This window comes from Balaenoptera musculus, chromosome 20 (assembly GCF_009873245.2).
Source record: "Balaenoptera musculus isolate JJ_BM4_2016_0621 chromosome 20, mBalMus1.pri.v3, whole genome shotgun sequence".
NCBI lineage: Eukaryota > Metazoa > Chordata > Mammalia > Artiodactyla > Balaenopteridae > Balaenoptera > Balaenoptera musculus.
Genome location: NC_045804.1, coordinates 20468547 through 20481140, shown reverse-complemented (window position 1 = coordinate 20481140; position 12594 = coordinate 20468547). Strand labels below are relative to the sequence as shown.

Genomic DNA, 12594 nt, shown 5'->3' with positions numbered 1-12594 from the left:
TAAACCACTCAGGCAGCTGGCCAAGTGTCTGTCAGCCACGCAGCACCTTCTTTCAGGACAGATTAATGGGACAGCACAGCTCTGGCTGAATGCTTACAGGACAGCTGACATGGGGGGCACTTGGAGGGACAAGCTCACTAGTTTTTCATTAAGAGGCTGAGGCCCCATTTGAGGAGCTGCAGGTGCAGATGTATCCTCTACTGCCATTTCTGTGGTTCCTCCACACATACAAGATTGACTATGACTATATATTAAACAGAAATCTGCAAGTCAGATGTTTCTGAAAACAAGTTTTATTTAAATAAGGGTTTAAATACATTACATAACATTAAAACTGAAGGGGAAAAAAACCCCCCAAAAAACCAAAAACCAGTTTGTTACTTCACATGGCATTGGGCAGCTGTTGCTAGTAAGTTGCGAGCTCTACAGCTACATGACTGATACATCGGCTTGAAATTTGTTCCCTTGTCAAAAGTTTAACTCTGATAGAAGGTTGGCCTCACATTCTAGTTTGGACATCGATCAGCTAGGATATGTCTGGTCAAAAAGACCTTGGTGGCAAGCCAGCTGTACTCTCACCTCAATAGAAGGAAGGTGGCTGCTCTAAGCTCTGCCCACCTGGTCACATTGGAGATACCAGGGGATCTTTCCCCTGATGATCAAAGACTCCCTCTAGCAGTACAGCTGCCGTCGCTGCCTCACCCCATCCTCCACTCTCAGCTTCACCGAGGGCTGTTCAGGTGGCGACATTCTCTTAGGGCAGGGAACTCTGTAGAGGGATTGCTGAGGAGCTTCGGGCCAGACATAGCCGTCTGTGATCTTGGGGCTCTGGACTTGGCTGAAACATCACCGTTATTGCTTTGTTTCAGGCTGGACACTGCCAGGTGCCTACTGCTTGACCTCTGTTTAAATGAGGGACTTCAAGACTAGACAGCATGGCTCTTTTCAGTTTATTGCATGAAGGAGTTACACTAGTCCAAGTTAAAAGCAGACCCCAAATGGTTACATTACACAAACTGTGAGGTTTTTAAACTTGTGACAAGGGACAGAAGGAAAATTCTACTCATTGCAAGGAAATCCTCACTTAAGCTTCAGTGAGCCAGGAGCACTTAAAACCCATGAACCTTCAGCTGATCGTCCTTAGCCAGTCCAATCTGCAAAGGAAAAAAGGGCAGTTATAAAGCCTCCATTTCTGATGACAACAATCCTGTCCTCCTGCTTCTACACTGGTCAAGAGAAGTCCCAGAGCCCAGATGCTCTCAACTCAGGGTACACTCAGTTAACCACCAATGGTGTAACAGGTATGATTTTAGCACTTAGAACAGCCAACCAGACATCCTGCTTGTTTTAGTATGTGTCTGCATGCAACTGCACCCTTAAGGTAGATCCATGTAAACAGTAAACTTAAGGCAGACAAATCCCTTGCTTTCAGAAATACATTTTGTCTACGAACTTCAAAAACTCAACTGTTTGGCTTAGCCTTAGAAAACAAACTTTTATATCCCCAGCAGAAACTGACTAGACTAGGCAGATCTCAGATTAGTTAGCCAGGGCAGAGGCACAAATGTACTAACAGGAAGTGACAACTCACCTCTACGAGGAACTGGCATATGTTCTTGCGCTGGTCACCCTGTAGCTGAATTACTTCTCCATATTCTGGATGCTCAATTACAGTTCCATTGCAGGCAAATTTCTGCAAGGACAACGCAAGCAAAATAAGTTAGGCAGCGCAACGGCCTGAATGCCACTAATAACCCTTTTCAGAAAGTAATACAGGACAGCAGCCCCATGCAGGCAAGGTAAATGTGATTCCCCTACAATCTCATTAAAAACCTACCTTCTTAAACGCCTTCACTAGTTTCTTTTTATCGTAATCATCAGCGATCCCTTGGACAGTAGTAAGGGTCTTCCTGCCGTTCCTCTGTTGAATTCTTATATGGATATAATCCTCAGTGCCAGCAGGAAGCAGATCATCACCCTTACTTGCATCAGCAAAGGGGTCTGGGAAAAAAGGTCAAGCTCGTTTAGTGCTGTTGTGCTCAGATCCCACTGCCACCCTCCCACTGGATCTCTTCCGTGTGCAGAAAGTGATACTGAAATCGTCAGGGCCTGGTCAGATCAGGTATATTCTTTGTTGGCTCTCCTCGAACAGGTCAGTCCGGGACGGCCGGCTTCCCCAGTCCGGGAGAAAGTCTGGGCTTCCTGCCCCAGGCCCGCCCTCGGAAGCCGATCACATGTCGGGGGAGCCAGGGTTGGCCGGCGGCGCCCCACCCAGCTGATGCAACCGGCCGGAACCCAAGCTCCGAGGCGGGGCCACGCTTCCCGCCCCATTGGCGCGCGCAGCTGTCATTTACGGCTGGCACCGCCTCTCCCTCCCGGCTCCGTGACAACGGCGGTGACGTATGGGATGTGACGAAAGGGTGCCGGGAGGGGCGGGTGTGGCCCGATGAGGCCAGGGAGCCATTAGTAAATGCGCCACCCGAGACGCCGGACCCGCCCAAGGGCTGACCTCCCGCCCGCTCCTTCCGGTCGCGCTCAGGGGCCAACCCCAGGGCCCAGGCCGTGGCCCCACTGCCTGCGAGCCCGGACATCTCCCCTCTACCCAAGTTCACTAAGGCCCGGAACGCTTAGCAGCTTTCCAGGCCCTGGCTGCGGACCCGGAGCGCCCCGCCCGGGCCTTCCTCCTCTTGGGACCTTTCCGGGACTTACCGAAAGAGTGGAGGTTCTGGATAGCGGACATACGATACGATTCCTTTTCCTCGGTGGAAACGGCCTGCGGAAGGCGGCGGCTGGAGAAGGCAGGCGGGGGGGACGGAGCGTCGGGAAGCGAGGGGGCTCAAGGGGGAGGTTGCTGAGTCCTCGGCGGCGGCTCAGTGACTGGGACGGAGGGGCGGTGCCTGTATTCACTTATATAGCCGCCCCTGTGACGCCAGCGCGCTGCGCTCACGTCCAGGCCCCACCCACGGCGTTCTGCCCCCTGCGCCCGGGCGCCGCCGCTTCCAATTGGTCCGGAAGCGGGGACGCGGGACGGCGCTTGCGCAGGAACTGTGTGCTGCGGGAGGGCGTCCTCTCGACTAGGGGAGAGATGGAAGGGGGAGGGAAGGGTTGGTTCGTCTAGGCGCCTGCGCAGTGCTGGAGGAAGGTGTCAGGCCGGTGCAGACAACTGGTGGAGGTTTCTGCGCCTGCACCCTATGTTCTCTGGCTTGTTCCGCCTTCTTGACCCTGTTGCAGGGAAGGGTTTTTTCCTGGGGTAGATTGGCACTCCTTAGAGGGGATTTAGATGCTGACCCTCCCAAACACGACAAATTCCCACTATCTCATACCCACCCAACTACCCACTTACTCCCTACTTTACAGATTTGCTCCGTGACAGATTTAGGGCGGCACTTTTTCAACGTACAATAGTATAACCAAAACCTTAACTTTATCATTTAGATTAATTTATCATTTAGATGAATCTAATCTAAAAATGGATTAATCTACTTTAAACGTATCGTTTAGATCTTCTAAGGAAAGAATGCCCAGATCATTAGCACGAGTTCAAGGGAGAGTAACGCCGGTTCTGGGGGCCAAGAATTCACGCACTTGGAAGGGGGTCCTTTCTGTCATACAAATTGTGTGGGGTTGAGCCTTCCCAGAGCTTAGTTGAACTATTTCCTTCAAAACAGTCAAACTTTCTTGCACTTTCAATTTATTAATTGAAATGCTCATAGTTGCAGGGGTACCTAGTGTGGTTTTAGACTCCAAAGGCTTCCAGGGGCCAGGGAGGTAAGATAAAGGAGTGCAGACAGCCAAGGGTGGTGTAATGGGGTGTGGTGAGCGCCGGGGTGAAAATCAGAGGCTGCAGGGGCTCCAGCCCATTGTACTAGATCTTCTTTTTCAAGAGAACCCTGAAATTGAGATGTTTCTATAAAATCTTTTGATTTCTAAACATTGCCAATAAATTTAATTTTGGAAAAACACTGTGCAAGGCAAACAGAAAAATGTATGCTGGCCCCAAGGACTGTGGGTTTATGTCTCTTGATGGTCAGGGTCACTGGCACCAGTGGAGTCGAATGGGAGAGAGAGACAATAAATAAGATGACAGATTGTGACAGGTGCCAAGAAAGAAGTAAATAAGGTGACATGATAGAGTGACAAGTGTCATGGTCCGAGCACGGGTTGGAAAAGAATTTCCAGACGCAAGGCAGACTGTAAGGAAGATAGAGTTTATTAAAGAGAAGGGTCGCTGCAAGAACAGTGAACCGACTTCCTGGTAGCCAGGGAAAGTCGACGATGAGCATGGGTTGCTTGTCTGTTTTTATAGCCAGGGAACAAAGGGACTTGTGAGTCACCTGCCTATTGGGTAGGGTCCACATGTTTCCAGTGGGATGAATACCTTCCTTTATATGGGATGGGAAAGGAGCAAGGCATGCTGCTTGGGAAAGCTCAGAGATGTTGCAATGGTCTTATTGTGACAGAGTGATAAGGGTCTGGTAACTCTCTGTTCTGGTGATGTTGGCCCTTTGAGTTTATCTTGTTCTTTGTCCTTGGAGCACATCACAACAAGGGCTTCAGGAGGCCTCTGAGGAGGTGACGTCCCAGTTGATGCCTAAATGGAAAGAGCCCATCCCATGGAAAACCCCAAGGGAGGAAAAGCTGGGTGTACTTGATAGTTTTTTTTAAAAATTAATTTTTATTGGAGTATAGTTGCTTTACAATGTTGTGTTTGTTTCTACTGTACAGCAAAGTGAATCAGCTATATGTATACATATATCCCCTCTTTTTTGGATTTCCTTCCCATTTAGGTCACCACAGAACACTGAGTAGAGTTCCCTGAGCTATACAGTAGGTTCCCATTAGTTATCTATTTTATACATAGTATCAATAGTGTTTATATGTCAATCCCAGTCTCCCAATTCATCCCCCCACCCCCCCTCTCCCCTTGGTTTCCTACGTTTGTTCTCTACATCTGTGTCTCTCTATTTCTGTTTTGCAAGTAAGATCATCTATACCATTTTTCTTGATAGTGTTTTTGATTCCGTATTTACTAAGTAGTCTTTTCAATAATCATTTGGCTTCCTTGATATCAGGAATTGGGGAACCATGGCTAGAAGGCATGGGCGTCCCAGCCTCACACCCATCCCAGTGTGAGAAGCTAAGGACACAACCTTCCTCCACCTGGAAACCTCTACACTCACAGACGTGGCTGTGCTTGAAAGGGGTTTGGGGAGAGAGAGTGAATGAGTCAGAGCTGGCTCCCCCAGTGTGCACACATATTTTGTTATAAGAAAATTTAAAATAACAATGTGGTCCAGCTTATCTTTTCCTTTTAGGAAAAGATCCTTTCTATGTCATATTGAAGAAATCTTTTGTCTGTCTCCAGTTTATAAAGATACCCTGTTTTTTTTTTTTTTTCCGAAAGTTTTAAAGCTTTGCTTTTTCACATTTAGGTCTTTTTAAAAAAATGGGCTATAGTTGTTTAACAATGTTGTGTTAGTTTCTACTGTACAGTGAAGTGGAGTTCCCTGTGCTATACAGCAGGTTCTTATTATCTATTTTATACATAGTATCAATAGTGTATATTTGTCAGTCCCAATCTCCCAATCACATTTAGGTCTTTAAACCACCTGGAATTGTGTGTGTGTGTGTGTGTGTGTGTGTGTGTGTATGTGTGTGTGTGTGTGTAATGTGAGAACGGGGTCTAATTTTTTTTCCTCTGTGGATAGCCAATTGTCCCAGCACCATTCATTGACTAGTACCTGATTTGTCCTGCCTTCTCTATCATAATCGTATTTCCATTTATGCGTGGGTTCGTTTTCAGACTCTCTGTTCTGTTCCACTGCTCTATTTATCCCAGAGCCATAATCTCTCAATTATAGGAGTTTTACAAAAAGTCTCTGTGCCCAATAGCATGAGCTCCTCTGTTTTGTTCTTCAGGATTATCTTGGCTTTTCTTGGTCCTAGTTCCCCTTCACCTCATGGTGTATCACCACTCCCCACATTCTACAACGTTCTTTGAAGCACCCGATCTTTCTCATTGCAGGGTCTGTACGTGCTGTCCCTTTTCTTCCTTCCTCTTCTCTGTTTGATATCTCCCACTCATCCTCCAGGACTCAGCTGGGAGTCTTCTCTGTGCCCCCGCTTCCTCTTTTTGGCATTAATCACACTGCATTTTGCTTGCCTGTTCCTTGAACTGGCTACATAAATTGCTGGGCCTGGTACAAGATGACAGCGTGAGGCTCTTTGTTCAAAAACGATTCAGAATTTGAAGACAAAGACAGCAGAACATTAAGCCAAGCACAGGGCCCTCCTAAGCGGGGGGCCCTGTGTGATGGCACAGGTGGCATGCCCGTGGTCTGGCTCTGCCAGTTCCCTTATTTATCTCCCTGTTAGACTGTGAGCTCAAAAGAATAAGGTACATGCCTCTCTCCTCTGCTGTGTATGTGCGGTAGGTGCCTGCACACAGTGGGTGCTCAATGCTTGTCGAATGAGCAGTCATTGTAGGTGCTACCAATTAGGGTTCTTGACCTTCCTTAATCAATAGACATTGATAAGAGGCCAGACAAGAAATTCAGGCAAGGCTTCACTGGGGGCCCTGCTGCAGCAGGAGGGGAGCAAAAACAAGCAACCGGTTCCCTTGATCGCTCCCGAGGAGGGACGAGCTGGTTCCCTATATGGGGTGAGAGTAGGAGTGTATCCAGAGGTCGGGCCAGAGGGGTGGCTGAGGTGATCTGCCCACCCCTTTGGTGATGTTGAGTTCAGGGGGCATGTGCAGTACCCTGCTTTTGCTCCTGGGTCTTCAGAAGTGGCAGTTGGGTTTTTGGTCTTTTTGTATCTTGTTATCCATAATTTGCCCCAACTGTGCATGCATGCAGTTATTTTTAGTCCCTCGTAGTTTCTTTGCATTTTGTTGTTCTAGGAGACGTTTGTTCAGGTGCAAACACTGCAGCAAAGAGTCCCAGGTCCCAACTTGTCTCATAGTTGCTCAGTTACTAGGAATGGCCAACCCCTGGCTCCAGGCTGCAACCTCTGCTGCCCTCTTAGACAGTCCTGGGGGGTGAAGCACTGAGAAAAAGTCCTTTTCAGAGGTCCGACTCTGGGCTCTAAAGGGAGCTCCTGGACCTGGCTTCCTGGTGCAGGGCAGGGAGGGTGGCCCTAGATAAGCATGTTCCCAGCTCCTCTTACAGGGACCTGGTGTCCGGTGCCAGACCTGACCTCAGTGCATTGTAAACAGTTATTGCCACGAACACACACAGGCTTTGCTTTCAGAGGCCAGGCCAGGGACAGGTGGCTAGGAAAGTGGGACATCCAGTTCTTGCTTACCACCAGCTTCCTGGGCGACCCTGTTCACCTCTCAGGGCTTCCATTTTATCCCCTAGAAGGAGGACTCAGTAATTTCTAAGGCCTTTTCCAGGTCTAAAGTCTGTAGCTCTGTGTTCCCGTTGGGGACATTTCCAAGGAGGGTCTATAAGAGTCCACTATCCAGGGACTTCCCTGGCGGCCCAGTGGTTAAGACTTCGCCTTCCAATGCAGGGGGTGCGAGTTTGATCCCTGGTAGGGGAGCTAAGATCCCACATGCCTTGGGGCCAAAAAAACCAAAGCATAGAACAGAAGCAGTATTGTAACAAATTCAATAAAGACTAAAAATGGTCCACATCAAAAAAAAAAATCTTATTTGAAAAAAAAAAAAAGAGTCCACCGCCTAGTGCGGAGGTTGTCCCAGCCCGGGGAGCTTGTAGAGTAATGATGGGGCCAGGACAAATCTGTCTGCAAGTGACATCTGTGCCTGCCGATAATACTGGCTTGTTCGTTACCGCACTCCTAGTTCCGAGTCCTGGCCCCAGAGCACGGGCTCTGGAGTACCTGAATCTGAGTATCACCTCCACCTCTTCCTGCCTGGGTGACTCAGTCTCCCAACCTCCATATTTTTCATCTGTACAAAGGGATACGAATACTTTCTCTCTTAAGCTTTTGAGGAGATTTAAAGAGAAAAATATGTGTGACAAGATAAAAATGTAATGTTATTAAATCACTAAGTAGATTATGCCAGATTCTCAGTGGAGAAGGGAAAGAGAGAGAGCTCAGAGCAGCAGGGGACAGGAGCAAGTCCCTGAGAATGGGGGGACAGATGTGGGCACCTCTCCAGGGTGAGCTTGGGACATGGCAAGGGCATGGCTGTGTGGGACTCCTGGGGACCTTCAGCCTTGATTAAGATTCCCCAGGGCTCTGAACCTGGCATGGAAGCAGCAGAATCTCCCACCAGGAAAGGATCACATCCTCTGGGGAAATAGGCATCTCCATGGTAACCAAGGCAGATGGCTGATCTGGTCCAAGTGGCCTCTCTGTAGCTCTGGTGCTACAGAAAACCCCGTGACCTAGAGGGAATCCTGGGGATCGCTGGAGGCCCTGTCACATCCAAGGTCAGATTTCTGGGCAGCTGGTGGGATAACTGGCACAGGATTTAACTTGATTGAAAGAAAGTCAAATAAATGCGATCTTTCTTGCATTCCTTATTTGGGAGCTACCAGTATGTACATACATGATGGGAATCATGTCCCCCCCACCCCTCCTCAGTGAATGAATGAAGTCTGCTATTCTTACCACTTGGAAAAGGAGGCAGACCTGGGCTTGCTGCAGCACTGACCCAGATTGCACGGGGTTGTTGCGAGATGTGCTTTAGCCCTCAGCTGGGGTTCCGCTCATGATACATCACCCCTTCAACCTCCTGCCACCCAGGGTGTGTAGTGGGAAGCGACGCGAGGGACCCTTATGGGGTGCTGAAGACGATCTCGATCTTGATCGTGGTGGTAAAAATTCATGGAGCTGGACCCTTAAGCCTAGTGTGCTTTACTCCCCTCCAGCCATCCCCCCGCCCCCTGCCGCTGCCCCCCACCGCCAGGCTCTCTTCTTGTTCTCACTTTTCCTCCGCTTGCCAGGGGCTCCTGCTCAGTTCCTCTTTGCCGGCAGAGCATCTGCCTTCCCCGTCCTGCTTTCTGCTCCTTCCCCTCCTCTTCCTCCTCCTCCTTCTGGGAGTCCTGCAGGACCCTCTGTGGATGGGATAAGGGGGAGGCAGCTTTGCTTAGGAAGGGAGGTTCAGGCCAGAGACCCTGGTTCCCCTCCCCTGGGCAGGCAAACTGCAGACTTGGTTGCGGGGAGGGTAAAGTGTAGCCTGTGCTTGCAGAGGAAGCCTAGAAGGCACCTACCTGGCACCTACCCTCAGAGAGTTCACAGCTTGGCAGGGTTCAGAAGATGCCCCCAACAAGCCAGGGGCCCAGGCGGAAGGGAGGAAGTGCCGGGCGCAGGTGCACAGAGGGTGCTGCATTCTGAGCGTGGCAGTAGGAGTCCCCTGGGGTGGGGTTGGGGTTGGGGTAGACATTCCAGATGGAGTAAAGAGCATCAGATGTGTTGTGGGGAAGTCAGTTCACACCTGGTCCCTCTCCGGCAGAAGCTCACAGGTGTGTCTGGCAGTCTTCCTTGGACAGAGACCATACCTCCTCAGGTTTATTTTTATTTTATTTTTTAAAAAGCTAATGTGGGGCTTCCCTGGTGGCACAGTGGTTAAGAATCTGCCTGCCAATGCAGGGGACACGGGTTCAAGCCCTGGTCCGGGAAGATTCCCACATGCCGCGGAGCAACTAAGCCCGTGCGCCACAACTACTGAGCCTGCGCTCTAGAGGCCGCGAGCCACAACTACTGAGCCTACGTGCTGCAACTACTAAAGCCCGTGCGCCTAGAGCCCGTGCTCTGCAACAAGAGAAGCCACCGCAATGAGAATCCCGTGCACCGCAATGAAGAGTAGCCCCCGCTCGCCACAACTAGAGAAAGCCTGCGCGCAGCAATGGAGACCCAATGCAGCCAAAAAAAAAAAAAAGTAAAATATCTCAATAACTTTTATATGATTGCTTATTGAAATAATAATATTTTGGATATATGGGTTAAATAAAATAGATTATTAAAATTAATTTCACCTGCTTCTTTTTACTTTTTTAAAAATGTGTCTACCAGGAAATTTAAAGTTACATGGGCGGCATGCATTATATTTCTACTGGAAAGCACTGCTCTAGATGATTCCAGACTGAAGAGAGGGTTCGTTGACACAGCACGTGGCAAATCCACACTCATGCACTTGGCTGTTCCCCCCAGCCTTCTCCTCACCAACATCAGACTTGTTTCCTGGTCTCCTACTCCAGCCTCAGGCATCTCTGATGAGCTTGCGAATTGCTTCCTGCTCCCAGTTTAGAAAACAGCTCAGGGATGGTCATGTGAAGAGAGTTACATGATCTTTTCCTTTCCCAAGTGGCTTATCTTCGCCCACCCAAACTGGGTCTCTTCCTGGGCAGGGCTGAGAGTTCTACCACCAAGATGGTGAAGGTCTTTCCTTTTGTTTCACTCGCCCAGCCCAAGCTGACACCTCCACCAGCTAGTGACCAAATATGGCCACCTGCCCATGCCCCAGGGGCTGGGGCACCGACCTTGTCTTTTGCCCCAAACAGCTTAGATGCTGTCCTCTCTACCCCTAGATAAGACTCTTCCTAAGAGGAATTCTAGGAAATAATTTCAAAAAAATAGACTTTATTCTTTAGAGCAGTTTCAGGTTTACAGCAAAATCGAGAGGAAAGTACAGAGAGTTCCCATATACTTTCTGCCCCCACCCAGGCATAGCTGCCTCTTCCACTGTCAACATTCCCACCAGAGTGGTACATTTGTTACAACTGGTGAACCTACAGCGACACATCACAATCACCCAAACCCCATGGTTTACATTAGCGTTCACTCTTGGGCAATGCATTTTTCATTTTGTGAAACGAACAATTATTGAGTACCCACTACCCACTACATGCTGTGCTGAGTGTTTCCCACTCCTGTCCCACGAGATTCTGACAAAGCAGCTGGCATTAGCTCTTCTGTAGGTAAGGCGCCTGGGCTTGGACAAGGACACTGGCCAGGGTGGTGGTGGCCCTCTTCCTGCTGACCAGCATGGCCACCTGGAGTGGCTGGGTTTCCAGGAGAAGCCTTGGGGTGATTCTGCCTTTGTAAGGGGGTTGGTCATTTGCTTGGTGGGGCTAGTGCCTGGGAGTGCATCCCAATTCTTGGGGTGAGGGGGGGATGTTACTACAAGCTTGAGGACTGAGTCTGGGTGATCACTTCTGCTGTGGACAGGGCAGCTATCACAGCACATAGACTAGGATTTAAAAAACAGTTTTTTGGATCCCTAATTCCTTTCTTTAAACAAACAGTGGCTGAAACCCACACTTTGACAGAAGGGTCAGAGGGGTCGCCAGAGTTCAGTTGTGCTTGACAGATGAGCGGGACAGAGTATGTGTGTGTGTGTGTGTGTGTGTGTGTGTATGTGTGGGTGTGTGTGAATACGTGCAGGTGAGAGTGCGTGTGCAGGCTATAGGCATGTGAGTGTCAGGGTGCGTGTGGATGCACATCTGAGTGAGTGTGAGCGTGTATTCGTGGGTGTTTTCCTTTCTCTCTTCCCAGATGCTCCCGAGGATCTGAGAGCTTCCTGCGTTGCAGCCCAAACCCAGGGGAATCATCTCAGTCCCTACAGGAGGCCCTGCTAACAAAATTGGGGTTTTAAGTCAAGGGACTGTTTGAGATGCTGTCCTGCTACTCATATGTTCTGTGTCCTCAGGCTGTAACCGAGTCCAAGCTCGTGCTTCTCACCGCAGGACAGGGCAGTAAATCAAGAGACCAGTTGTTGGGGCAAAGGATAGCGACTTTACTCGGAAAGCCAGCAGACAGAGAAGATGGGGGACTAGTGTCCCAAAGAACCGTCTTCCCCGAGTCAGAGTTCAGGCTTCTTTTAGACTAAAAGGGGAGGGCGTGTGGTTGGTTGCTGCAAACTTCTTGGTGCCAGAATCCTTCATTCTTTTTTTTTTTTTTATTAAAACAATTAAAAAAATTGGAGTATAATTGCTTTACAATGTTGTGTTAGTTTCTGCTGTACAATGAAGTGAATCAGCTATACGTATACCTATATCCCCTCCCTCTTAGACCTCCCTTCCAGCCCCCCATCCCACCCATCTGGGTTGTCACAGAGCACTGAGCTGAGCTTCCTGTGCTTTATAGCATGTTCCCACTAGCTAGCTATTTTGCGCTTGGTAGGGTATATATGCCAATCCTAATCTCCCAATTCGTCCCACCCTCCCCTTGCAGTTGTCTGCGTAGGTCAGGTTTCGATGTTCCTGTAAACCTTCAACAAGAAAAATGTTATTCTCTGTTCTGCAACTTTTTATTTCTATATGAATAGACAAGTGTTATACCTTTAAAGGTCAGAGCCTTAAGAATGGGCTATCCTGTAAATTGCAGGCTAGAAGCAACATTCTTAACTTGTAAGAAAAGCAGTAGGATGCAAATGTTAAAGTAAAAGAAACAGATCCAGTATGGGGTCAGGTTTGTTCTTCCCTATTACAGGACAACTTGCATAACCTCTCTGAGCCTCAGTGTCCTTTCCTGTATGTATCAGGAAAAAAACCCACTGGTTTATCTATAACCTGCAGCTCACCTTCTAAGGAGAGCAGCTCCAGTGCCCTGAGGGGCCTTAGTTGGCAGGTGGAGGAGACTGGTGGAGCTACGATGGTGGGCGAAGGATGAGACCCCCGG

General features: G+C 49.1%; 1 protein-coding gene across 1 annotated transcript; it reads right to left on the bottom strand.

Annotated features, from left to right (window-relative positions):
- Window positions 1-277: 277 nt before the first annotated feature.
- Window positions 278-2899, bottom strand: EIF1 (eukaryotic translation initiation factor 1). The gene is made up of 4 exons (XM_036837628.1): window positions 2710-2899; window positions 1838-2001; window positions 1592-1693; window positions 278-1154 (listed from the first exon to the last, which is right to left on the bottom strand). The coding sequence occupies exons 1-4, from the start codon at window positions 2738-2740 to the stop codon at window positions 1110-1112; spliced, it is 342 nt and encodes a 113-aa protein (XP_036693523.1). The 5' UTR covers window positions 2741-2899; the 3' UTR covers window positions 278-1109.
- Between the last annotated feature and the right edge of the window lie 9695 nt (window positions 2900-12594).